Here is a 27,488-nt window from a genome sequence, read left to right as displayed (position 1 = left end):
TATGTTGTTTCTCCTTGAACAACGAATTTTATTTTTGTTTTTAAGACTCGTGCTTCCCCCTCACATGTTATATTGGTGAACACGTGCCTGTGAGTATCTTCTTTTTCGCCAAGCCTTGAGTTTAATTCACTTGCTACTAAATAGTTTTAACAGTTGTTTTCGTTTTTAGCCGCGGATGTGAAATCGACGGGTGCGTGAGAGTACCATGTTATCAAGAATATAAAAGCAAAAGCAGGCCTTGTTAGAAGCCTCATAAGCAGTTTAATAACACCCAACACAAATTGGTAATTTTTTGTTTATTCCTATTTAACTCTAAATAAAAAATAAATATTAGCAGAATTCGCTTACCATTATTACTCCTACGAACTACGTTGGAAGTTAGTTTTAAATATTATAATTTTTATAAGCTTTACATATCTGAAGATGAGAGATTATTTTCGAAATATTCACAGCGAATGTTTCCAAGAATCAAAAAGGAACATTAGTCAGAAATGTTTATCTTATACAAAACTGTTTATTTTATGTAATACGAAATATTTTTAGAAACGATTTAATATTTGAAGAGTTGGAAGAATAACGTACCTAATCTGTTAAAAGGGTAATAAAGGCCGTCTGATAAAAAAGCCATTAGCTACTGTCGGCTTTAGCATAAAACGGTGTTGTGGAAATAGACACATTTTATATGACACATATGAGGAATTTGATGTTTTACTTCTCTATTTATAGCCCTTCTTGGTTCTATTGTGGAGGCGTCATACAATTTTTGCCCTGTTTTAATGTTTATCGCTACAGTGTTCTGTTTGTAAAGGTTATTTTTGTGGATAATCTCATGCGCGGCTGTGTTTAGTAGTCTGGATAAGCAATGGATATAATATGTCCGATTTTAGGAGGCACTTCAATCCAACTTGCATGGATTAGCGATGATAACGACCCGCTACTTTATCGATTGAATGAAAGCTCGTTTTCAAACCCCATTTATTTAAAACGCCTATAAGATAATTGTTCTATTACCCAAATTATAAGTACTCACATAATGCTTTCAGCATTCATGTTACAATTTAAAATATTATTATAGCGGTGAAAAGATAATTTATTACCTACTGCATTATTGCCCTCCGAAATAATGTTACCCTCAAAGGCTTCTGACTTCTAAATCTAATTTTTCTTAAGGGCTATAATCAAAAGTTACTATCTAATATTAGAGAAGGCTCTGAAGCTTCAAATTGCGGATCGTCTTTTAATGTCGTAACAAAATTTAAACGTCTTTTAAGAGACAGGCATAAAGTGAAAATCAAATTTGTTGGGTTATAAAGCGCTTTAATTTAGCGATAAAAGTTTTGAAAGGTTTACGTTTGTTTTATGGTAGTAGCATGCAGCTCACCTGATGTTAAATAGCAACTGTAGGCAATGGAATTCTTCGTATGATTGCAAGTAAGCCGGGAGTCCAGTAAGACATTTCTCACATGTTTTTGCGGAACCTTATGAAGTAGATTTACATTTTTTGGGAACACAAGGTTCTTAAAATATAAATAACTTATTTTATTTCCTATTTATAGATAATACACTCGATTAAAACGGTCGTTATTAGGTAGGTTGTGACGAAGTTCGGCTTTATCGTTCGAAAACTCGTCCGGTCTGCTCTAGGTAGGTAGAGACAATTTGCTACTAGACGTTTTAAAGAATAATTTACACATAACAGTTTAATCTGTGACACATACATTTTAGAGAGCTTTTATTTTAATGCGTGGATATTACTCCTCCACCTCCTCCTCCATAAAATATTTGAACTATCAGACACCATTACTAATATTGTATTTAGTATAGGTTTACCTAATTATTTTACCCATATACATTTTGTATAAATATACAAACAAAATGAAGTTTAGCGTTTCCAATATTGGTACATCCCTACAAAAATAAAGACCATTAAAAAATAAAATCATGTAGGTAAATGTGAATTTATAATTTGTTGCCATTCTGAGTACCTAAGTACGAACGGTAAGTATTATGTGAGTAATTTTCAGATCCCAGATAGACACAGATAATTATTAATAGAAAATTTGTCTAAACTAAAAATAACTAAAACTAACTAAGTAAACTAAAAATAGTGAATTAAAAAATTAATCTAGGCTTACCTGAAGTTAGAGAGTCGTACGTTTTTGTATACGTGTCGTCGTAGTCGTAATACGTAGCCTCCGTGCAAGCCAGAAGACAGGTCACACTCACTAATATAGTCCACACCGCCATTGTTCCCAAACTAGGACTTTGCATTTACAAACTGCACTACATCCAGGTCGTAAATTATAAATGACAGCCAATCAACTGTAGGCACAGATACGTTGAGGTTTGTGGCTAATACCGACTGTGGTTATGATTAATTACTATAATAATAATAATAAATGTGTAATTAATTCGAGAACGACGTACGGAAACACTGCGTTTTTAATTAACCCTATGTGATTTATATCGTGGAGAAGTTATTAAAACAGATTTAATATGCGAAGATAGCAACATATTTATTACTTTAGTTATATTAAATTGTTACGAAAACAGATTGTCATCTACATAATATAATTAAGGTGCAAACATAATTTAACCCCCTTATGTACCATCAGCATAGCAGGTGGATACCTACTTGTTCAGATTGTGTAAAAAAGCAAGTGTAAGTCTGCTGAAACATGCAAACGTGCTAACTTTTTATGAATTTCACTGAAACGCATTTATTGTTCTTAATTTGTAATAAAATAAATACGTGTATGTATTTATTTTATTATATTACTACTACGTACTACCTAATACTACCTACTTTAACATGCTGGGCTATATCATGCACAGCATGTTAAAGTAGGTAAATATGTGCCAATAATGCCTATATTAGGAGTACATAATATATGTATGTTTATTATAATGATCATTATTCTTTAGCAAGGCTGTAATTACAATTCAAACGAAAGCGCTCAAAAATAGAGGTTTAATCGCAGTATTATTTCTGTTTGATCTTTAAAATATAATAGGCACATGAGTAAATAAAAGAATAAAAGGCCTTGAAAATATGTCGGTACTTATTTTTATTTAAACAAAACGCCTACAGGCTACTTGTATACTGTTCTCGTTATTTTAGCGGAACAGTTTTTAAATATAACTCCTAATAAAAGTAATAACAGGATATTTTTTCTAACACTACTAGGAAAATAATATTTTCGTTTGCAGGCTACGGATGTCCGCCGGAAGTTTCTCTTGTACCCATTAAAGACTTATAATTTCCCTATCAATAGAACGAGATTTTATTTAGTAAACGGTTGTTTTTAAGTCAGAAACTTTATGTTATTTTCAAATTGTATTGTTTGTTGCAGAAGCCACCAAAACAATAATTTAATTGCTTTGATCAACAGTTGCAATAACAATTCCATATTTATTTGCATATTACAGATTGAAAAACAAAACTATCACCACAAATTTGTTTATTAATACCGTACCAATCATATCAATCCTATCAATTTCAATTTAACAGACACTTAAAACACTCAAATAATTGATATGATTAATTTAATTATCTGGGGCTCATAGAATTTTTTCGCTACCTACCTACCTATGGCTGTACCATTCTTTTCTCGAAGCAAATTCGAGCCATTTTCGATTAATATTTACCTAATAATAAACATTAAAATTTACGTCCTATGGGTACTGGTATACTATTTATTTATATCACACATAAAAAGTACAATCTGTGAATGTAAATAAAATTAATTGATTAGGCAAACTGAAAAAAAAACTGTACAAATGAAAGGCTCTCTCTGAGAAACGCAAATTATTAAATCACGTCATATTTATCAATGCTTTAGAAGTTTAGAATATCATATGACGACCCGCGTGACGGAGCAGTCGCCACACCGGTAAGACGCGCAGAGGGTGAGGATTCGATTCCTGGTCTGGCTGAATCTGAATAATGAAAATAGATTTCGGTTCTGGATTTGGATGTTAGAGTAACTTATATGTATGTAACCATAGCACCCACGACACAGGGAATCCTTTCTGTTTTTTACAGATCAACTAAGAATTCAACAATAAACAAGGTAACCATGAAAAGTGAGAGATTAATGTAATGTACTGGGATCTAACCAAATAGAACATTAATTGGAAACAACCCGAATTAAAAGCAGGTAACTAGCCCCGATAATCCGACCCTTTGTCCTCTAAGACCCCATCGGAAAGTTTTATAGGCATGAAATATTACGCCCACTTGAACTAGAGTTGGAAGTAATTCATGTTTTATTCGAATTCCGAGTACTCGAGTCGAAGATTGGTTTGTCGTGGTACCTAGTTATAATGGTTTGTTAAGAGCAGAATTATATCCCTTTACAGAGTGATCAATACAAATGCATTTCTTTCTGGTCATTCGTATTGCATCACCTAAACGACATAGAATATTCTAGTTTGAAAGCGTGATAACAGTCGACACTCTATAATACTAACAATTTTCAACATAATATTATTTGGTTAATTAAAAATCGGTTAATTTTAAATTATGATAAAAGAATTCAATACTTTTATATTTATTATTTTAATCATATTGGATTCAAGGAAACTGGGAAAATTAAAAAGATTGATCTTCATTTAAAAGTAGAGAAACTACCAAAGTAGTACCTATTCCTGAATCGGTACCTAATACTAGTTACTTAATTAGACATGTTAGGTATTATAATAAAATAAAATAAGAAAAAAAGAATGATCCTAGTACGAACTGTGTAAGCCACCACCGCAACTCGTTAACAATTCTTCCCCTCCCTAACGAATCCAATTGCAAAGTAGCAGACGGATATCTGTTATTTACCGCTGTGAAACAAATATAGGTCACTGGAACGACTATTGTTTTGGTTACAGTTCAAGCTAAGTTCGAAAGCTTTGCGTTGTTCCTATAGATGAGGCTTGAGACTTTGCTGCTGTTGTGCAAGAGTTGAAAGAACCAGAAGGATTCTTCGTCTTACTCCATTTGAGCCTTTCCAAGAAAACTATTCTTACCTCAAGTAGAATGTTTCGTATCTATAAAACTACATAGATTTAATATAACGTTATTTATTAGTTGTTTACGGTATTTAATCATTAACAGGTCGGTAATAACATGACAACATTCCACACATGGTGGACACGAGCTTGAATAATGTAAGCACAGCATTCATAAGTAATTGTTAAATATTAGTAAGTACGTCCATGTATCCGTATGTTACAATAAAACTATTAAACCTATAGATGAAATTTAGAAAGTTGTGTTGTGTGTAATTGTTAAATATGTAAATTATAGACTTTCTTTTAAGTCCTCTGAACCACGAAAGATTTTTTCTAAGTGCTCTATACTTCCAAAATTCTATACTTCATTGCATAGTAGTTATGATACAAATCAGTGTAGCACGTTCAGTAAATCGAAGTTTCTTCTTGAAGATTACGCTACAGTTTAAATTAATTATAATAATGCAAAATAATCATTAACGAAGGGTCCGTTTCGTAAGCCACACAATCGGAGAGAAGTTTTGGTTAAGACAGGCCAGCGGTTATGTAAAGTGTGGATCAAGATTAATTAATTATACTATTTTCGGCGAGACCGCATCAAAGTACCTTTCAGAAGTTAGAAAATTAATCATTATAGACATAGATACGAGTAGGTATATATTGATGTATTATATAAGCTCGTAAGAATCATTTATTGTTCATGATCTTTACCTTACATCAATTTTCATAATAATGGTAACAAATAATACGTTTTCAATGCTTTTGACTACTTCAAGGTTCTTTCTTATTAAATTTCACTAAATTCAGTTTAGTGATTTAGTCGACAAAATTTAACAAACGGACTTACCTTTGAATTTATAATATTACTATAGATAATTTAATAGACGTACTAATTGCAATCCTATTCACAATTGGTCGTTAGGTACCTATCCGAGAGCGAATTAACTAAGTCTCGAACATTCAGTACGTCTGATATCGACATAAGTTGATACCACATCAAAAAGGTACATTCTACTATTATTTATTAAACACAACACAATAAAATTTGCGAAAAATAGGATTTTGAAAATTAAAATAATAATTGAAATTATTTTTAATTTAACCTATGTAATAACAAGAAAAGTAGGTGTTGGAATGCCTATAAAGCCTACATACGAAGGGATGTATTCAGGGCGCTTAAGTATTATAAATATCCGCTCCGACAACACCACAATTGCAAGATTTATTATACAGTAGGTATACAATTTAAAATAATTAAAAGCTTGTCAAAGGCATGTTACGTTTCGACCCCTCCTACGTAAAATATCGTAACCCACAAAAGTACCTTTTCGTTTTTATTGCATAAATTGCCATATTTTAATGTGTTTTATGGACACAAGCAACGTAATAAAGTATATAAAATAAAACGTATATATTTACTAAATTTCATACAGATACCTGCAGAAATGCAGATTTTATTCGCATTTTATCATTTTCGAAACTTTGATCAATTCTCCTGTAAAGTAGTAATTTTGCAGTTACGATATTATGCGTAGGAGGGGTCGATTTGTAGGGGTTGAAAATGTCTGGTCATTTAGTAACTGCCTGTATGTGAAATTGGTAATTCGAAACTCTCATGTTAGTTTATTCTCCTATCTATGGATATCATCAATTTATTTCATACAGAGCTCATACACGTAAAACACCATTCAATTTGCAACATTTCAATCACTAGTGGACTCACAAAGGGATAATCAGCGTCGGCTGAATAATGCAAATTTATTCGGATAGCAAAACGTTGCCATTGATTGGGTTTCAGTAATCCCTGCTATTTACATTTCAGCTCAACGTGAAACATGATCCTATTTAATAACTAGTTTTCAATGTAATAAACTTGTTACTCGGTTATTCATAAGAGATTTCGTATGAATTTTAATATAATTATATAGGTTCTATTTATGATAAAAAGAAATTGCTTTTGTAATTCAGAGTTATACTTTGAAAAATAGGCTAATAAGATATTTTTATAAAAGACCCTAAAGCCTATACTAAAAGCAAACGTGTAACTTATTTCAGTAAAGCGGCATTTCTATTTACCTCACGCTATTTCTCTACAATGCGTGAGTAAGAAACAAAAGTCGTGATTTTGTATTACATTCTTTATTGACACAAGTTACGACTTTGTAATCTTTGTAAAGTGAAGCTATGAACATTATAAAGACATAATAAAAATCATACGTTAGTTTTCATGTTACGAGTTTGATATTAGAAGAGAATTTATTGCAACGAAAATTCGCAATCTCCGACCTTTTCGGCATTCATGTTACTTCGCCGTGAAAAATTAAGTTCAAGGTTCGAACATGGAAAGTTTTAGAATTTCCACGACATTGGTATATTTAATACGTCGTTGCAAAGAGCTCGGCATTGAAATATGTCTTGCGTCAGAAAAATAAATGGTACAAAATATTGCACGGAATTCCTAAGCATATGAGCTTATTTCACCACTTAAAAACTCGAGAGTATTTTCGAAAAATCCAGCTTTTAGATGAAAATATCTGTTGAATGTACTTTTATACGAGCTTAAGCTTAAGCTTGAAAAGAGGGATAATCCCAACAGCATTTACAACACGGATAACAAAGTAATTGACACGAAACGTCTTCTAAACGATCCATTTATTTTAGAAAATGGACGTATAACGATACATTTCTCACGTTTCGTTCAAGGAAAACGGTACGAGGGGAATAAAACGATAATTTATGGGGGTTTACGTAAAAGAAAAACCTTACTTGAGCACATTAAATGTTTAAAAAAGCTTTTACTTGGATCTTTAAGGGTCTAGCCCCACTATCGTTCAATTTCAATCCGCACACGATCCGCTACACAGCTAAAATTACAAGTGTATCGATCCAGTCGAATCTAATCCGATCCAATCACATCCATCAATACACCGCTTTCGTTTCAAATCTTCTGTCGATGTATATTACTTTTGTATATTTTTACATTGTATTACATATTTGTACGTTTATTCTCCCGTAACACTAAAATTATTAAGGGGAACATGATTATTTAAAAAATACAGCTGAATTCAAAACTTCCTCCTTTTTTAAGTTGATTACAAAGTTACATGGTGTATAATTTTGTATTATAAAAACTCATACTATATTATAATGGAAGCATACGTGCATCATAGTGTATTTTGGCACTGAGTTCAAAGATTGTAAGACTACGAATTGTTCTTATTAAAAGTCATGTTTAGGCCCTATAACAACCAAACAGCAACATACTACGAGTAAAAATAAAATCTTTTGTGTAAACTAAACACACAGTTTACGCACAGTGTAAACTAAAAAGAAACAGTACAAAAATGTACAAAGTTTTTAAGATGTTTTATGTTCAAAAAGTAAGTAAGTCGCTAATAAAGTTATATTAAAACAGATCGTTTAATAAAAGGTTTGAATCGATAACGAAGAGCGATATCGTAATTTTCAGTTAAACGCTATTGAACGGGCGTTCTCGGCAGTCGCTGAAAAACTTGTTTCACAAAGTAGGTTTGGTGGGCGTCAAATGAGAGAAGTTTCCCATTGAGACCGATGTTAGCTATACAACCGACCCGTTGATTAAGTAAGGCTGGAATTGGCAAGGTCTTTGGTGGGGCTAAGTTGTATAGCCGTATTTAAGAAAAATCGTCAATTTTGCTTATGACATTTGTGGTTCAAGATCATTTATTCTCAAAAGAATTAGTTACAATTCACTTAGGCATTTTTATTTACTTACATTTAGAAAATTCAAAATCATTACGATTCGATCAAAAAAATGTTTAATACTCGTATATACTTATTGTGGTATTAATAGGTAGGTACTACTTGTATATAAAGTGGCACGATAATATTACTTAAATATTTTTTTGAATTCCGAATAACATTTCCACGCTGAATAAATAAGTTTTGACTTTAATAATAAACCAATCACATTCCATACATTGTTTTGCACGTGTGTTTAAGTGGCATGTGCATGGAATTGTCCATATAAATGTACAACGCATAACTTAGGGCATTCTGTAATTTGCTTCATATACGAGACATTCTGCATTCAGATAGCGTGGCCATTACCGAGGGCCGCTCGCAAACAAACATCTAATCGATATTCTGTCTGTCGATAGACGTATAATAATTTGTACCTAATTGCAATATTACAAGTACATATGGAGATATTTTATATTGAGGGTAATAATTACTTAGTAACTATTTTTACATAAATAAAGAAAGATAATATTGCTCAAATTATTTTTCATTTTTTGTGTAAAAAAATAATGCAAATTAAAAAAAAATGGGTATATATTTTTCTTGCAATCAAACCACGCAATTATTTTATATTAAATAAGAAGAACATAATTCGTCACTTTGGGTACATATTTATGCTATACCTGGTAACTTAGCTGAGATCGATCCGAGTGGCAACCTTGGGAAGTACAAACGGAGCAAAGTCAAATGGCAAAACCATCATGACTCCCGGAAAACAGACGCGGTTATACCATCTTCAAAAAGAGTGTTTCCTAATGGCCGTCATTTGAGATACTGACATCCACGTAGATAGCTAAGTAACTAAGTAAGAATGTTATTCACGAAAAGCAATTTACGCGAGCACAAACATCGTTGTTCCTCGATTCAAAAAAGAAAGAAAAGAAATACCTCGTCATTTCCGGTTCGAATTTGTTATCGGCGCGGCGTTAATGAGTTCTGTAGTAGAATTAAGGGGTAAAGTTTTTAGCGCTTTCAAATCTGTATTATTTCCATGTAAACAGCTTGGAATATTAATCACGTTGAACCGGGACCAGTCAATTACACCGCGATTCTGTGCGGGATTGTTTTGATTACGTGAATTATTTGAGATGGTAAATATTGTGGGCATTCTATACAATGGAATCGTCAGCGCTCTCTATTATTACATTGAAGTAGTAATAATTGATGATTGGAAGACTGTAAGGTAATCAATTAAATCAATAAATAACACTGATTAAGCCAAAAGAATAGCGCGTGAAATGCTAATGCATAATATTAAATAGTTAAATATTTTCATCATTTTTGTGGACATATTGGAAGATGGTTTCACATACCATAATCGATTAAAATTTATTTTATGCAATACACGATTGGTTAGCGGATAAAAACTAAGCATCAAAAAAATAATATTTAAAGTACTAGAACAGTTTTGGCGGCTGGAATATTTTTCCAATAAAACGATCAACTCGTTTTTCATACGGAACTTTTCGGAAAAGTTGTATGAGTTTTTTAATTTATTTCATATTCACATATAAACCACGTGATCCCGTTTCACAAGTAACAATTAATATGGACTTTTGCTGATATCAGAGTAACTGTTGTTAACATGTTATAAAAAAAAACCTTAATTAAAAACGGTCTGCCCATAGGCGGAATTGATTGTAATAAAATATGAAGCAAATATAGAAAATATTGTAGAGACGTACTAGTACTGTGCTTGACTCCAATATCTACATTGTTTTATAAAATACTATTTTTTTGTAAAAAAGATTACGTGACAGTTTCAAAACAACTTATGTCACTCCCACATTTTAGGGCTCTATTTAGGAATCTAAGGGCACCTCATAACCGTGCACATAGACGAAGCCGCATGAAAATAAAGAACTTAAAATAAAATGAGCCTTTAAAATACCTACCAAAGTATAAAGAAACAAAAGTACAAGGACACAAAAAATAGCTTTTAGCTCAGAACCTTAAACAACCACTCCCGGTTTCCTTAACCAGACATATCACTAAAAAGCTGATCTTAAGCAGTATTCTGTAGTTTGCCCAACATCCCGAGATCCAATAAAGTGTTCACTGTACCACAAAAAAAAATTATATGAGACTACGTGAGCTCTTACGTTTTTCCTCGCCTTGTTTATACAAGAAAGTGCTCCATTCTTGGAAAAACAAAACGCTTAGGATTATTTTGATAAACGTTTTCTGCCTGCGTACATTGTCGAAAGAAAGTAATAGAATTGTTCCACCATCGTGAGTAGGGCGATAAGCGAAAATAGACATCTTTTATTTTCGCTTATTGTTGAGATCAAGATAATTCTCAACTACCCATCTCATTACCAACAACTTACTTCCAGTTGGACAGTACAATTCTATATTTTTGGGCTTGCAGAAATGCCTAATTCCAAATGGTAAGGGATTGTTATCTGAAATTGGATACAGAGAGCGTTTTAGGGGTCGGATACAGGGGCGGTTGCTCTAGATGCAGACTCGAGGGTGGCGACTAATAGTACGAGCCTGCTAAAAATACGGTAGCGCCTAAATAACGCTACTATATTTCCAGATGCTAGCAGATCTAAAGGAAGTCGCTAAACAGCCACTGGAGGGCATTTTTCTCCATCGTTTGTCAATCCAACGATACTTTCGATAACGGTATACTTACAAAATATAATAAATAGTATACGATCTAACGTTAATTACCGCTACAATATTCGTCAAAATTCAATACCACACCAAGAATTGGAAAATCTTCTTTTGTTTATAAATCTCCTCCATAAAATTATTGCTCTCAAGACACGAAATTCATACTCATATCTTGTGACTTTAAACTCATTTAACGACATCGTGAAACCGCGTGTGGTAAACGGGCCGTGAGTCTTCATTTACAGCGGAGTGGAGCCACGGCGTACGAACCGACGTCCATATAATTAACAGCCTCTGTCAAATTCACACCCGTCACTCTACACGCCCGATTTGATGTAAATTCTGAAGCGGATAGACCAGGGTTGACAAGGTGCAATAAATATATTTAAGTTTCTGAATCTGATTTTGATAAATAAAAAATGTTCTTGGACAAATAAATTTAATGGAACAAAAACGAACAAATGGCGATAACATAAATACAATACGTAATAATAAAAAACAATATAAATTCAAAGTATGAATTCATATCTGAGTTTTCACGCAAATATTGAAAATAGATAAATAACTAAATAACAAAGAAATTTTATATTGGAAAAAATTCTGTGTATTTACCTATAACAAACAATAAAAACTCTTTGAATAACCGGATTTGAATTCAATTGATGGCGAAAACTCTACCAAATTATTTCAACAATTATTACGTTTTAGTCACAAACAAATATTTATAATTTTCGTTAAACCGCAACGTTAGCCTTAATATTAAAACATTTATTGAATTTCCAAGTGTGCCAGCCCTACAACCCAGAATTGAGGGCGGTATATAGACGGGGAAATATCTTCGTCTCAAGAATTATTGATAGGCCTTTCCGTAATAAGGCTCAGTCCAATACTGTACAAAATACCCTAATTAACAGTTCGGATCCAAGTTTTTGATGAATTAGCTATTAAACATTCAGAGTTTCGAGCCAACGTTTTGCGGTCGTGTCAAAATTCTAAGAACTGAAGTTATAACCAACTTAGTATTGAAAATAATTTATGATTTTCATAACAATCGCAAGGTTACTTAAAAAATGAATCGGAAAGGATTTTCTGGACCCTTGAACCGTAATTAACCGCATTAAAGTAAATTAAATTATAATTATGATTATCATCATTACACGGTTGAAATAGGTTCTTCAAAAAATATTCATCTGATTGGCTACACAAAACTTAATATGTATATTCCATATCGTGTAAATGCTGGCTGACTTACATATGCCTAAGTTAGTCATCAAGATTGGCAACTCATCTGTTCAGTTTTAGATAGAATTCTGTTATTTATATAGGTAGTTAGTTATAGAAATCTATCGGCGGCAATGATCATTTACCACCAGATGGACTACATGCTCATTTTCTTCTATTTTACAAAAAGGGGAAGTCTCCATTCGTATCATTAATCAACAGTTTTTAAGTAATTTGACAGAGCTACAATCGGTGATAAGCTCAAAGATCAGTATGTCAGGTAACAATTGAATTATTCATATAAACCACACAATGTTAATTTTCGATGTTACTGAGCCGTCAACATTAAGTTAATAGCGTCTTCACTAACAAATAGAAAAATTTGTTTACCGATTTACTAATTCCAAAATAATTAGTCACTAAACAAAAAAGAGATTTCACGATAAATTTAATTAACATAATTAACTTTAAGTTACGTCAATTGTAAAATGTTAATTTCATTACAATCTATTTTCATAAATCACATTTATTTGTTATTACATCACAAATTATAATGATAAATATAATTATATTTGAACTGATTTTTCGCATAATCGCGTAATAATTAATATAGGTATAGGAAAACGAATCTTGTAGTCTACTTGCCACAATAGCCAAATGTGAATCGCAGTGTTTGTGTAATAGAAATAACAAAACAACATGCATCCCACTGTTAAGTGGTCAATTGCGGATAAACGCAAATAAAATTAAAGTTATACTCAAAATCAATCATTTGCTTTATTACACTTTAAAAACAAAACACGGCATTGCTATTTTGGTGCTATAATGCGAAAATAAAAGTGACAAACAGCCACCGCAGACGAACATCAATGCTTAACGATTACCGCCTTTATACTACAAATTGACATTAAAATTATTACTTATCTCTTAAACATCTACCTTTTCTCATGAGAATTGATGCCTTCACCACTTAATTGTGGTAAGTATTTAATTCGCAAAGTCATTGATGTCAGTCGTAGTTGATTTCAAAAGTCGCATGCCACTATATGATCAAAATATATGTGAATCCAAGAGAACTTTGATATGAGTAACAGGGGATTGAAGCTGATCTCGTAACCAGGCAAGTCTGGGACATGTCTAGATCGTCTGGTCTAGCTAGAGCGTTCTCGTTAGGGATGTAGATAATATCTTCTGTCTACACGAGGGGCACTTGCTGTAATCCGTACGCTTGAGATAACGACCTGTGTTCTGTAAAGTGCATAATACGCGCTATCGTTGTTTCTTCTTTGTTTTCTTAAGACCAGACTTATTTTTTGTTTTTGTTTTTTAATAATTATATTTATGACTGGAACTATTTCTATTTATATTCGTATTCATTTCTTAACAAAAATAAAAATAAGCTGTTAGTAAAACTACATTCAATAGAAAATAAAATGTGACTATATTTGCATTTATAAAATTTAATTAAACTTGTTTTTGCTTACATCGAAACTATTTAGTTAAATTGTCGGTACTTATAATTTTATGAATAAGAGATTAATAAAATAAATATTATTTATTAATATAAAATATTGTATCAATTGCTGAATGTTCGACATTCGAAATTGAGGAGTAAAATATTTATTAATAACACTAGTAATATCTCGAATTCCAGCGATTTATTGAGCCGCCTTTTACTGAATAAAAAAAACGGGATTATTGTTAAAAAGTAATAAAAAATATGTAGCATTTTAACATGCTAAGACCTCACGCACCCTATGTAGGTACTTACTTATGGTTTAAATTGTACATTCGTATTTTATTATTCTAATAAACAGCCATACATGTTCTGGTGACTGATTAGTTAGCACGCCAATTTGTTTGTAACGAAACAAAGAAGTGACATCACTATTGTGGCTACTCACTAAGGTTAGCTTATTTATAGACGTGATAGGATTAATTGTTGCCACTAGGAATACGTTATTAGTTAATCGAAACAATTGACGATCATTGAGGCCCTAAAACTTGGCATACTGTTCAAATACAATTAGCATAACTTTAAGGTGGTAGAGCCCTTTGTGGGTCGACTCCGGAGGCACCACAGGTGCATTTATTTATACATAGACATATTAATCTGGAAACCGGTAAGGGCATGGTAAGAGAGACTTATCTGAAGCGTTTCAACTAAGTCTTGAGTGATAGCAATGCACCTCTGGCCGACTTCATATAGGGCTGTTATCTCATTTGAGATTCAATACTGATGTCCATGGACACTTACCATCAGATGGACTGTATGCTACTTCGACTTCTCTTTGTTTCCTACTTAAATATTAGGTAAAATATCTAATTATAGAATATTTGGGTTAGCACGAGACCTATTGAATACAAAATAATAACAGCAATTTGTAAGCAGACGTATAGCTCGTCTATAACTCAGACCACCTAGATAGACAATGCCTACACAAATATGTAAAAGACTAGAATTATTTGTGTCTACTATATATTTTGCATATTGTTGTTACTCAACATAGGGCGCGGTCGGTAGTTATTCGGGAGACCTAGTTGCTTTTCATACGCGGTTTCTTGATTTGAATAGCACTTCTAGTTGTCGGTCCCAGTTTTCAAAGTGGCAGTTTATAAATTTTATTCCAAGGTCGTATTGGTGGTTTGAGAACATCCGATACAGATTAGCTGACTCGTGGTTCACTCTAATGCATATTTCAGCAGCGGGGCAGACTATGCTCTGGCTTCCCTTGGTTTTTAGGAGATAATAAGAGGAAGGGTAGCAGCCACAGACTGAATTATGTCACTAATTAAAACGCATACACGCATAGTACAAATTAGTAGTCTTTGAAAACTTTATTTCACTATGTTTTTACAACCACTTATTTCCCTGTGGCATTTCATTGGCAAGTGATCATCAACTTCTAATACGCACATAACTTTGAAATATAGAAGCTAGGATTCGAACCCCGGATCCCCCGATTGCAAGGCCAACTTTCAACCACTAAGCTCACACTACCTTCATGATTAGTATGCAACACGCTTATAACATTAACGTACATTTCTTCATCCCCAGAATAAAGCAGTTCTCATGAGACCGAAACGAGGCCGTGGTTAACTTAAGTATAGTTAATCATACAAGCTACGTGATTGGGAATACATGGTACAAAGCCACGGTACGAGTACGAGTATATTGGTTTTATGTGAAAATAACAATAAAATGTTAGATTAAGTTCTACTGGAAACCAAGAGTAGCTAATTTAAAGTTAACAGTATGCTCTCGTTAACCATTTTTTTACTGTAAATATTGTATGTAGGTAGGTAAGTTGTTATAGGTAGGTAAATTGTTACTGTAACGCTACCGTCAGATAATTCATTACATTGAATTAATTTTATGAATTGTAAACATTACCAATTTAATTCTGTTTTTATTCAACACTTGGGTATTTTATTATTTAGATTTTAATTATATCTAGAACTTTATAAAATTTTAAAATACTATTTTTTCAATTCAAAATTAAACTTGTAAATACCTTTAAGTATCAAAGTACTTGGAAAATACGACCTGACAGCGCCTCGAACAAAAGTCAAGTCGCTAAAGACGAACACAAAAGAACAGTAACGTTGTAATCCTCGAAAGACTGAACTACCCGCGAACGGAGAACATTTTATAAAATACCTACCGCATACATTTTCAAGTCGAGCGAGACGCAGGGCAGGGTATTAAGAAAGTTGCGGACCCGCTAAGCGGAGGCATGCGATCGCATATTTTATGGAAGTACTTCTCCCACTAATAATATATGTCTTTACTTTTATGACGGATCGGTACAGTCGACGGTAGAACTCAATTTAAAAATCCCATTTTGGCAAGATTTAATGTTGTAAGGGAGCGGCGCTATTTACGTTTTATGCGAAATGTTAGTGATAACATCTCGCTACTGCGTAACATTCGCAGTATGTTGTACGCAGTAGCACTTGTTACAATCACTAGAATAATGTGAAACAAACTATGACGTTTTAGAACTCAGTGGGTCAACATGATACGCAATAGCGTAATTGATATAAGAGTTGGAAAACGTTCTCGTTCTACTTACACGGACACTTTCTTATCGCTATTCCTTATCGTTATTATATTATGTATTTCTGGTGCCCTATGCTCCATTGCTAGACAAAGATAAATGAAAATGCAATGCAGACTCGTCGCGACAAAGTATTGTACTTTGTTGCAAAACTATCTATTGGATAGGGTATGCATTTAGATAATACTTATAATTGCAATATCAATAATGTCTAAATACGACGACATTAGACATAGGAAGCTCATATAAATTCGTTTCGATTAGTTTTCGTCGATAAATCACCAACTATTCTTATTTCTTAAGTTTTTGGCTTAAAGAGCTTTTCAAATGTCGATCTATATGTGCATTTTTGATAACAAGTAAGTTTAATCGTCATATTATTAATATCCCATTCCGTTAATATTTCTTCCAAAAATCGTAATACTTAAAACATTTTACCTCAGTCCTCAAAGATAGAAAAGTATTTGAAATGGCCTAACTTACATTATTCTTCTATTTGGCAACCATTATACTCGTAGATATGCATATCATGTCATGTTTCCTGTTATTAAAAACATTTCCATAAACGTTTTCCAATAGACACCAATAAAATAAACATACATCTAATACTGTGCCGAGTGTACACGCTTATCACCGACGTACAAACTGGTAGAGTCCGGATTGAAAGCGGGACTCTATCGTTTTTATATCGGAGTCCGCATTGCTACTGCATATCTTACCATACTGGTGAACTTCACCTACTATACGACAAAGTTAACCATTGATATACCTATAACAAGGTCACATATTAAGGTTGACTGGCGGAGAATGGTTTTCGCGTTAAGTATATATTTTTATTCATATTAAATTTTAATTGTGTTCCTTTCAATTCATAAAGTTGTAACTTATTAGTGTTTTATTTAATATGTACATTTTTCAAAGAAATAAAATTTAAGTTTTTACTATCAACGTAACAGAGCTTTTTGTAAACTTATGCGCTTAATTTAACGATACCAGCTTTTACAGGTAATAAAACTTATAGAGAACATTGCCCGGGTACCGTGGCCGTAACGCAGTAAAGTATATTTAGACGACTTCAGTTACACCTCCTCTGCAATTTTGTTTTAGTAACAAAACACAATTTCAAAATTGTATGAACTGTTTTAATCAACCTCTCACTGTAGTCTGTACCACTACTGGGTATGGGTTTAAATCTGTAAAATACTAATCGCCAACACTTCAGCGGTACTACTCATCTCTTCACCATAAAACTGACGCTACCGATACTACCTCTCACGGGTAACGGTCGGAAAAATCCTAAAAGTTTATAAATAAATAAAGAGGGTTTGAGCACAGTAACTTACTTGTTACTCACGGCAACCTGTAGCCCGAAGGGATTAGTTTGGGGTAAATATAGTTACAAAGACATACTTGCGTATTGAAGTTCGTATGGAATGCCCACCTAGTATAGATTTTTTGAGCGAAATACAATTATTACAAATTTTTGTTGTAAGATGTAAAAATATTAAGAAACTATTATACTATTACCTATCTTTAAATGTTAAATATTTATGTATAGTTTACCGTATTCGTATTATAGTGTAGGAACAAGTTTTGGGGAAAAAAGGACCAGGGCTGGGTCCTCCTTATTAATTGGTCAAAATTTATTATATAAAAAAGTAAAAAAAAATATTTTTTTCCGTTTCGTGGTGAAAGTTAAAAATTTAGAATTTCAAATACACCTTAACTCCTTACCTTATTTGAAAAAAAATGTTTATTTGGAGAAATTATTCTGGTAATTATATCATAACTTTAAAGAAACAAATAAAATTTTGAAATCATAGCGACACTTCTACTTATTTATATATCTAGGTCCACAATTATCAACAGTTAATACTAATTAATATGATCACTGAAAATTTACATAGTCTACCGCAAGAACTGGTAGGATTTGCATCCTGTATACAAATTACCAATTCAAATGGGATTAATCTAGGTTCTAGGGAGCCTAAGATACTTTGATAGGTTGATTAATTGCCGCGTCTTAATTGTACTATAATAGATTACTTACGTTCAAAGTAGAGATCAGTAATATTAAATGTTTAATGTTTCATATAAAGTGTTTAATTTTTCATATATCTATTATATGTTTCAATTATAGTGCACAAAAAAGTACATTGCATTCTACTTTTTACGGCACATTGAACGTTCCTGCATTAAAATTGTGAATCGGAAGTAGTTACAAAAATACATACCTGTTATTGACGACTTGTATTTACACAAATACAATAACACAAATAAGCAACCTACCTACCTATAAATACGAAAACACCTAACTTATTATAAGTAACCCCTTCACCAGGGGTTGAATGTGGGACTTTTTGCGCGATTAACTGACATAAAGATTCACGGTATCACGAAAGCTATAAAAATTAAAAGTTGTCAAAATAATTAAAAAATATATACTGATTTGGTTTTAAAGTTTCATTTTTGACCATGAGAGCAAAATAAACTTATACGTTACAAAGCTTAATGGCACATACCCCTAGAGTATTCTGAATTAAAATGTAGGCACATTTATTTAACGAGGGTTTTATCACGAACCTTAAATAAATTTAACGGACGCGTAATACCACCCTATTAATTAAGACTAGATTTGTAATTAATCTTGAATAAAATACACATTAATAACGCAGTGTTTCTTTGCATTCTTTTTTAGGATTTTTGTAATTATTCAAAAATTAGAAAATAAACAGAGAACATTTTTGTCTTCTCTATTAATATTGTTGCATTTGTTAAGTTTTAATAAATACCCGAAATACTATTTTAAATAAATAAAAGTAGAGTAATTCTCAGTCACTAATATGAACAAAGGATACGAGCTTGGCAGATTCAATGCGTTCGACATACATAAAACACAATCACTATTAGCCACAACAAACCTCGCGAAAGCGTTGCTTCGGATACCTCGGTTCGTGAGTTACGCGCGTACTGAGGGCGCGAGGCGGTCGGTCGCGCCGGGAGCCAGCACCCGAGTGCGGGGGCGCGCTACCACCAGCGCCCAGCCCTCCTCCCTCCCTCCGTCTGATAACCTGCTACTTCGGAAGTCACTAAACTCTGCCATGAATGTCACGCAACCGACGACTGACTTGTGAAGGAAAATGCGATTTTTATTGAAAAGGGGTCGCGCTTTGCACTGTGCTTATAAGCTGAGGAATCGTAGCGACGCTATCGTATGTTTGATAATAGCCCGACGTTCGCGCAAAACGGCGATACGTATATTAAAATCGAATCAATTTTCACAATGTTGTGATGTCAATAATGAAATGAATGATAAAAATCTCTCCGTGGAAAAGATATAACAAGCTTTTTGGAAAATCTCATCGTGGCGCAATTATTTGCGTAAAATGTCAATCTTCATGATTTACCTTATAAATCAGTCAACAAGCCATCAGATTTATTATTTTGATTTGATTTATTATACTAAGTAAATCCAGGGAGTAATAACGGAATGTAATACAAAATTGCAAAAGTTCCAGTAAACATTTTTATTAAAGAAATATAGGTGTATGATACATCAAAACTTTTGTACGCAATATTCAAGCTTTACAACACAATTTGTTGTTAAAGCATGAAACCTGAATCTTATTATCTTGGCTAGAATTTTGATTAATATTATGTGCCAAAGTAAATTGGACTTGCTTTTTGTTTTTCTCTTTTGTATTTTTTTTTGTCATTGACATATCAATTATACTTAGTTGTCACAATCTCAATGATGAATCCCTAGTTTAGGTCTTTGCTTTCTCTATTAAATATTTTATATATTAAATTTATTATTGACATTTATTTTATTTTAACTAACGGTAATACAAAACGCTTTTTGGAGCATCGGTTGATAATAATATTTATTTAAATAGAAATTCACACAACAAAGCGAAATTTATACTGTTGTTTAATTATCTACACTAATATTATAAAGAGGAAAACTTTGTTTGTTTATTTGGTTGTAATTAATACGCTCAAAAACTACTGGACCGATTTTAAAAATTCTTTCACCATTCGAAAGCTACATTATCTACGAGTAACATAGGCTATATTTTATATGAAATATATTTGATAAATAGATTTTGAGGCGGTACAAAGTTTCCCGGGTAGGCAAGCTCATGAATAAAACAGAAGTTATTAGTGTTCTAACAAATAGTTAATTAACTGAAATAAATAGCATTATGCACGTCCATTACAAAACAGCTTTTGAAACAGCGAGCTTTCGATAAAATGCGGATTGCGAGTCCTACAATGATTGTACATAATGATTTGTTGCATCAGACAGCAGACTACCTGTCCGCATGCCACTGTAGAGCACCCACCATTGCAAATGCAATTTATGTACCTATAGGCCACATAGTAGTTAAGTTTTTGTTATTACACATGAAAGGTTGTTGAAGTCAAAAAGAGCTTATAGATTGGTTATAGTAATACAAGTTTCAGATTGAGATTAGATGTGACTAAATATTGGAGATGTAGAGAAAAAAACATTGAGTTTTCTTTGGGAGTGGGCCCAATTGAAACTCTAAATTGTTTAACAAACATTTTAAAATTAACATAATAAACTTTGCAGCATATAATAAATAATAGCACAGGATTTTTCAAACATGTTACTCCTTCACTTGCTTATATTTCTTATATTCTGTAACTTGACACACAACGTATATAATATGTACCTCCATTGATATTAATAAGTCAAGATTCTAAAGATTTAGACCTACCATTACTAAAATTACTAATTGTAAAGGATAAGTTAATAACTTTGATATTAAGACTGCAGTTACCTAATTAGGCCACAGTTTTCTTACCGATTCTGACGGTAAATTGCATCAGACAGTAAGTAGGAGACTCGATCGAGCATAATTGCCTGTTACCTAATAATAATGTGCTAAGGTTCTTGAACTAAACCACGCTTTTTAAAACAAGACAGACTAATGGTGGAGACTACCATTAATCTTAATAATTCGTGGTTAGACTTAGAAGTCAGCCGCTTCACGTATTTCTGCTATATAATAACAATTTTCAAGTGCTTTAGTGTTTTGGTTTTAAAAGTGGTGTGGACAATTTTTACACGAGGAATTTCAACCCAGCTGGGTTTGTAAGAAAGTAGAAAATCTGAGTTGCTATGCCGTATCCATTTCGTGGTAACATCAATCAGTTCATCGATTTCTACTTCAATAAAAAAAAAGGTTTCTTATATGAAAATGAGTTAAAAAATAATATTATTCAACATATTTAAAAATCAATACTTACGAGTATAAGATTTATTTAACACGCATAAAGTTTTCACATCATTTTAGGTGAGAAACATGGGCGTCTGGAATCTCTATTAAAAATAAAGGCAGACACGTTTATCTGAATTTAAATTCCCAATAAACCTAGCCCCAAGGGATACCCACCGTACACAACAAATCTAATAAATTGAGGTGATGAAATATCTGAATTCATTATTCACGACAGACAGTTCAATGCACCTTAGAATGGAAGAATAAAATTCTTCGGTGAAAATTAATTTAGCACAAAATAAACGTGGCGCGCATAGCAATACTAAACAAGGTTGAACGCGGCCAGCAGTTCGATGGGTAGCTAAATAATGGCCTTTGGTTAAGAGTAGTGTAGGCTAGTAGCTAAATTTCATGCATGTTTCCACGCATTGGAATACATGTCAAACATCAGTCCTGGCTGTTATGATTGGAAAGCAGTCGTTGAATGATGTAGAAGGCCTTATGGATAGTTTGTAGAGGCGTAAAGTTACGCGTAGCTTCCTCTGCAAGTACGCGCGAATTGTATACGAGAAACTTACGTGTTCCAGCTTTGTCACGCGAATCTTCTTCGAAAGCACCTTCGCGTATGGCTTTTCGAGTTTTAAATTTTTTAACCCTACATTTTTCGGAGTAAATAGTGCGTACTTTATCATCAAGTCAAAGCTAAGTTCTATACCTTCAAGGGAAAGCTTATTCTAAATGGAATCAATATTTATAAAATTCATCCCTATACATACCAGCAGGCTTAAGAAGTTAAGAGGTTTATTATACTCTGGTATCGTGCAAATAAATATAATATATGAACAAGCTCTTTGATTTTATTTCCTTATACAAACTTGATATGAGATTCAATATATGAAAGCATCTACAATATGTAGGAGGAAAATGAATACTTTGATCTGCTGAGTGGGAGAGAGTTATCGCAGTTCCGATAATAATATTTACTTGAACACACGTTTCTCATTATTTCTGGAAATCGATTCATCTTTGCGATGCTTTTCAAAACTTTACGTAACATTGCAAGAATTTCTCTGATTGAACTTCCATATATGACTTATAATATTTGATTTAAAGAGGCAGGTAGGAACTGAGTATACTGAGTTCAATATCGGGTAATAAACAATAAAAATATTTGTGCAATAATTTATGGGTTTCTAATTAAAATATGTAAAAGTGGTGTGATCTGAAAAGTGTAAGTATTTTCACACACAGTTTTCACAACACCGTTCTGTTTCGAGGGATTCGATTCCAAATCGAGCCAAGAAAAACAAATATTACAAGTTGATTCTTTTATGCCAAATAAATACTTTCAAACATATAATTTACTTATTATATATAGGTTACAAGTAATGTAAACCCATACTACACACCATATAAGCAATGCGTTTCCAGTTGTGTCAGATGAAACCGGATTCTTATGGTTTCTGGTGCAAAATTGCATCAGGAACGTAATCGGTACTTCGCGATACGAAATGCGCAGACGCATACCAAACGCACCGCGTAATAAAAAGGTAGTCACGCGATTTTCTTACAAGAATCGACATGGTAGGTCGTTCACACCGAGTCACTGAAATTTAAGAGGCAATTGCATCATTATTAGCTAATACACACGGTTTAAATTATTTTTGTATGGATCAATCGAAATAATCCACTACTACTTACAGTATGTATGTTATTTGGCTACAATAGTTGATTTTGCAAGAAGAAGCCGGTACTTTATTTTGACATTCATAAAATATAAAGTTTTCCACACTTTAAAAAGTACACTTGAATTGACCTTAAAAGCTCTTTTTCATAACTGTGTCCCTGAAGTGAGAGTGTGGAATATAAGTATAATAATACTATAAAAGTTATTACCACATTTCAATTACATTCATAACATTTCAGTTAGGAATGTCAGGATGTTTGAGGTTTTCCCCTGGAGTTATTTTAAAATGATAACTATTTAATTAGTATTAACATTAACGTTAACCGATCACTGTTATTTATAGTTTTATCAGTATCCACAGGCCATTTCCGGCAATCTCAGTTTTTACAACGATTCAGAAACTTACCGCTACTATCACCGGTTATTATAACAAATGAATGATTTTTTTATATTCCTCGTGCGGACTTTAGGATTTTTTTATGTAAAAATTATTTGAATAATCTATAGATAGGCTTTTGAATTATATGGATAAAATCCTATTTTTCAGCTAACTATTGATGAGCTTTATTGTTGGCGTCAAAAATATTTGCAATTTTTTTCCCAATGTTTTTGTTGATAATAATCATCATTCCCATTATTTGTATGTGGTTAGTATTACATGTCTATGTGCAGCATGATTACTTAATGAGATAGCTATCACTTCCTTTACTATTCCATAAAAAATCAAACTACATTTAGAAATTAAAAATCCGTTAATGTTTAAACATGTTCCTTTGCGACAGGTTCAGTTTTTCACAAGAATTTTCTTTTCACTACTTAATCCGTGAATTAAGGTCAGAACACTTCTGATAAGTTCTAAAGTTTATCCTTTGCAAAAACCTGGATTTTATTACAGCGTGTTGGCTTTCGCGAGTCTCGTTTATTAACTGGGCTATTTTCTTCTTATTTTTTCTAATCAGCTCTGAGGAGCTCTTCTGAATTTTAGAATCAAGATACGAAGTACGTCAGTTTTAATACAGGCGTAGTTATGAGTGTTATTAAGCTTCGTAGTTCATCTGAGCCACACGTTTATTTAGTCCACTTGATTGATTGAAGTTCATGTATATCAGTTTACTACAAAAAAATGTAGACATCTGCTATGCTAGCCCGGCGAAAGCGATAGTTAATATAAATGCGATAACTTTGCACCAATATGTTAATTCTCAATCATGTACACAGGCTTGTGTTCTTCATAGTTTACTAGTGGATCGAGGAAGAATTTCTGAATTTTGCTCTTACCTGAATATGTCCTTTGATATGCAAGATCGAAAGTGAAATTATATAGATTTGTCAGAAATATTTGAATCGTACTACCATATCATATCGCAAAAAAACCGAATTACAGATTTCCAATCGCATTTGTAAGTTAAAAATCCTTAAATTGTGAGGCAATATTCTATTTTTTCATAGTCATTCACACTTATTATGAGTAATGATACTAATTGCGATACATAATTCTTAAAAATAAATATTGTAAGAAAATATAATAATGACGCTAATTCACCCAAATATTATTGTACGAAGTCCAACGAGATAACTTATCTTACTTTGTTCTTCAATACGTTTGTGTCGGGTCATTTCCTATTATGCGTAATTAACCTTGAATGGGTACACAAACTTTTTATATGATGTTTCATAGTAATATGAGCGTTTTTTAATCCTATTTAAATTTATAGGTAGTAAAACCCTTCGTGGTTTGACGCCGGAAAAATTAAACAAGAATTGTTGAATTATACCAATAATGTAAAGACCTGCTGTGGTATGATTTGAAGGGGTTAATAAAGTAACTATAGAGCGCTATGTTTACAATGGATTGTAAACGCTTTCTACACTCACAGCCCCACACTAGGATTCCCTGTGTCGTGGGTGCCATGGACAGAAATCTAAATTCATCATTTAGATATCTGTCTGTCCGGGGATCGAACCCGGAACCCTTTGCGCGGCAGACCGCTATGGTGGCCGCTCCGCCACGTGGGTCGTCCGATGTCCTTGTGTGGAAGTGACGATTTTTGTGGAGTGCATATCACTTTACTATTGTAATATATTACTACTTACTTACATTACTACGACATACAGACAGAATCATAGCTACAGCTTCAGTAAACATAATTATTTTAAGGCATACCTACTTTCATTTAAAAATACTGTAGATTTCGACGTCGTTACGTTATATCGCTGTCCAAAATGGCCGGGCGTTTAATTTTTGTAGTTTTCATTACATCGCGGAAATGGATTTAAACCGATATGAATGAGAAAAAGATTGTAAAATTGAATTTACGGATTATCTTGCCTTATACATATTTACTCTATTTTGTTCATACATTAAACCTTACTAAACTTTACTTAACCTGACTAATATTTAACTGACCGCTTAATCGTATACAATAGATATTTATGTAATGATGTACAATCATTTTGTAAAAAAAAGTTGAAACAAAAGTCTTGATGTCACATGAGAACTTACACAAACACGACTATGATATTAATGATAATGATTGGATTGAATATTGATTTACAAACAAAGTCCGTAGCTTTGTACAAATTCTGGCATATTCTACCGCGTTTTTAACAGATATTTGTTTCCAACGAAATTCGCGTAGAATAAACGATATTAATCATAATATGTAGTCCAACTCTATCCTACGGCTTATAACGCTACCGAAATATTGAATTTATCAATTGTTTCATCGGATTATAGGATCGTATCAATATGTATTTCAGGATAGTTAAATAACCGGGAAACTTCGGATGGACCCGTATCTTCGTTGATAATACAAACTAGATCTTAAGAACGCAGAAATGTTTCATATTTTCCACTATACATAACACATAATACCACTTAGATTTTCTATTTCTAATATATCATATTATTATATAATATATGCTTTGTTCATTACGTTTCAGACGTAACAGATATACGTAGATATTATCTTTGTCTCGTTCGTAAATACATACACAAGCAATCTGGTTTAATCCCCAAAAGGGATGTTAATATCTGGCAGTGTCGTGCAAAGATACGTAGCATACAATTTCTAATTAATCCGAATCTTAATTTACCGCTATGAACTCCTTTGTGACTGTGACGTGGATTGTGTGTAACGTGAATGACGTGTGCGGTGTTTATACTTATCAAAGGCAGGGTGAGTGCGTTAACCATACGGGGTGAGGAAATAGAGACTATGAAAAGCAGGTCGGCCGGATATAAGAGGTTGAACGTTAGCTGTAAGTCGTAATTATGTCTCGTGATAATATGTGGCGAATCTCCCCATATGAATAATCTTGTAAGCATACGGTGTGATAACAAAACAAATGACGCAAAAGTGCTCCTATTATAATAATCGAAATTACACAATCTGACAAAACACCAATTATGGTGTCCTATTTGAAAGTATAATTATAATTAATATACTATATTGTGATTTATTTATTTTTTTTTTTTATTATAGGACATCTTAGATAAAACACTTATAGTAAACAAAAAATAGTATTAACTATTTTTTGTAATGATTAATAAAAAAACTTATATCAAGCTAAAATACATTAATTAACGTTACAAGATCTATGATTTATATAAAAAGTACTCCTGGGGTTTTATTTATTCACAAAACATAATTCAATTAATTTTTAAAACCAAACTATGTAAAAATCAAAAAATATACCACGAAAATAGAAATAACGAAGATATTTGAATTATTTCGTATAGTCAGATTTTTACAGTACAAAAGAATCGACTCCATTCAAATCAAACAAAGGGAGATATTACTAAATCCTACGCCACCGGAAATCATGTTCTCCCTACGATACGACACGTTACGTCACACGCCG

The 27,488-nt window shown here is 32.7% G+C and overlaps 1 protein-coding gene across 13 annotated transcripts in view; it reads right to left on the bottom strand.

The window, feature by feature from the left end:
• LpR1 (Lipophorin receptor 1) overlaps positions 1–27,488 on the bottom strand; it is a 301,804-nt gene that overhangs the window by 44,859 nt on the left and 229,457 nt on the right. For 3 of the 13 annotated variants that reach the window (XM_073089313.1, XM_073089273.1, XM_073089322.1), the window contains exons 1-2: positions 19,610–19,759; positions 2,136–2,322 (exon numbers count right to left, since the gene is read on the bottom strand). The exons of 6 other annotated variants lie outside the window; for them this stretch is intronic. In XM_073089313.1, coding sequence (XP_072945414.1) covers positions 2,136–2,271 — 136 coding nt within the window. In that variant the 5' untranslated portion in view covers positions 2,272–2,322; positions 19,610–19,759. Of the gene's footprint in view, positions 1–2,135; positions 2,382–19,577; positions 19,760–27,488 lie in introns of those variants that run through there. 4 more of the 13 variants (XM_073089282.1, XM_073089306.1, XM_073089290.1 and 1 more) reach the window with 4 other exon arrangements.

Source organism: Epargyreus clarus, unplaced genomic scaffold (assembly GCF_041222505.1).
Source record: "Epargyreus clarus isolate Ecla_fem2 unplaced genomic scaffold, WU_Ecla_fem_2.2 ptg000003l, whole genome shotgun sequence".
NCBI lineage: Eukaryota > Metazoa > Arthropoda > Insecta > Lepidoptera > Hesperiidae > Epargyreus > Epargyreus clarus.
Note: the sequence above shows the minus strand (reverse complement) of the source record. Positions and strands in the feature narration are given on the sequence as shown.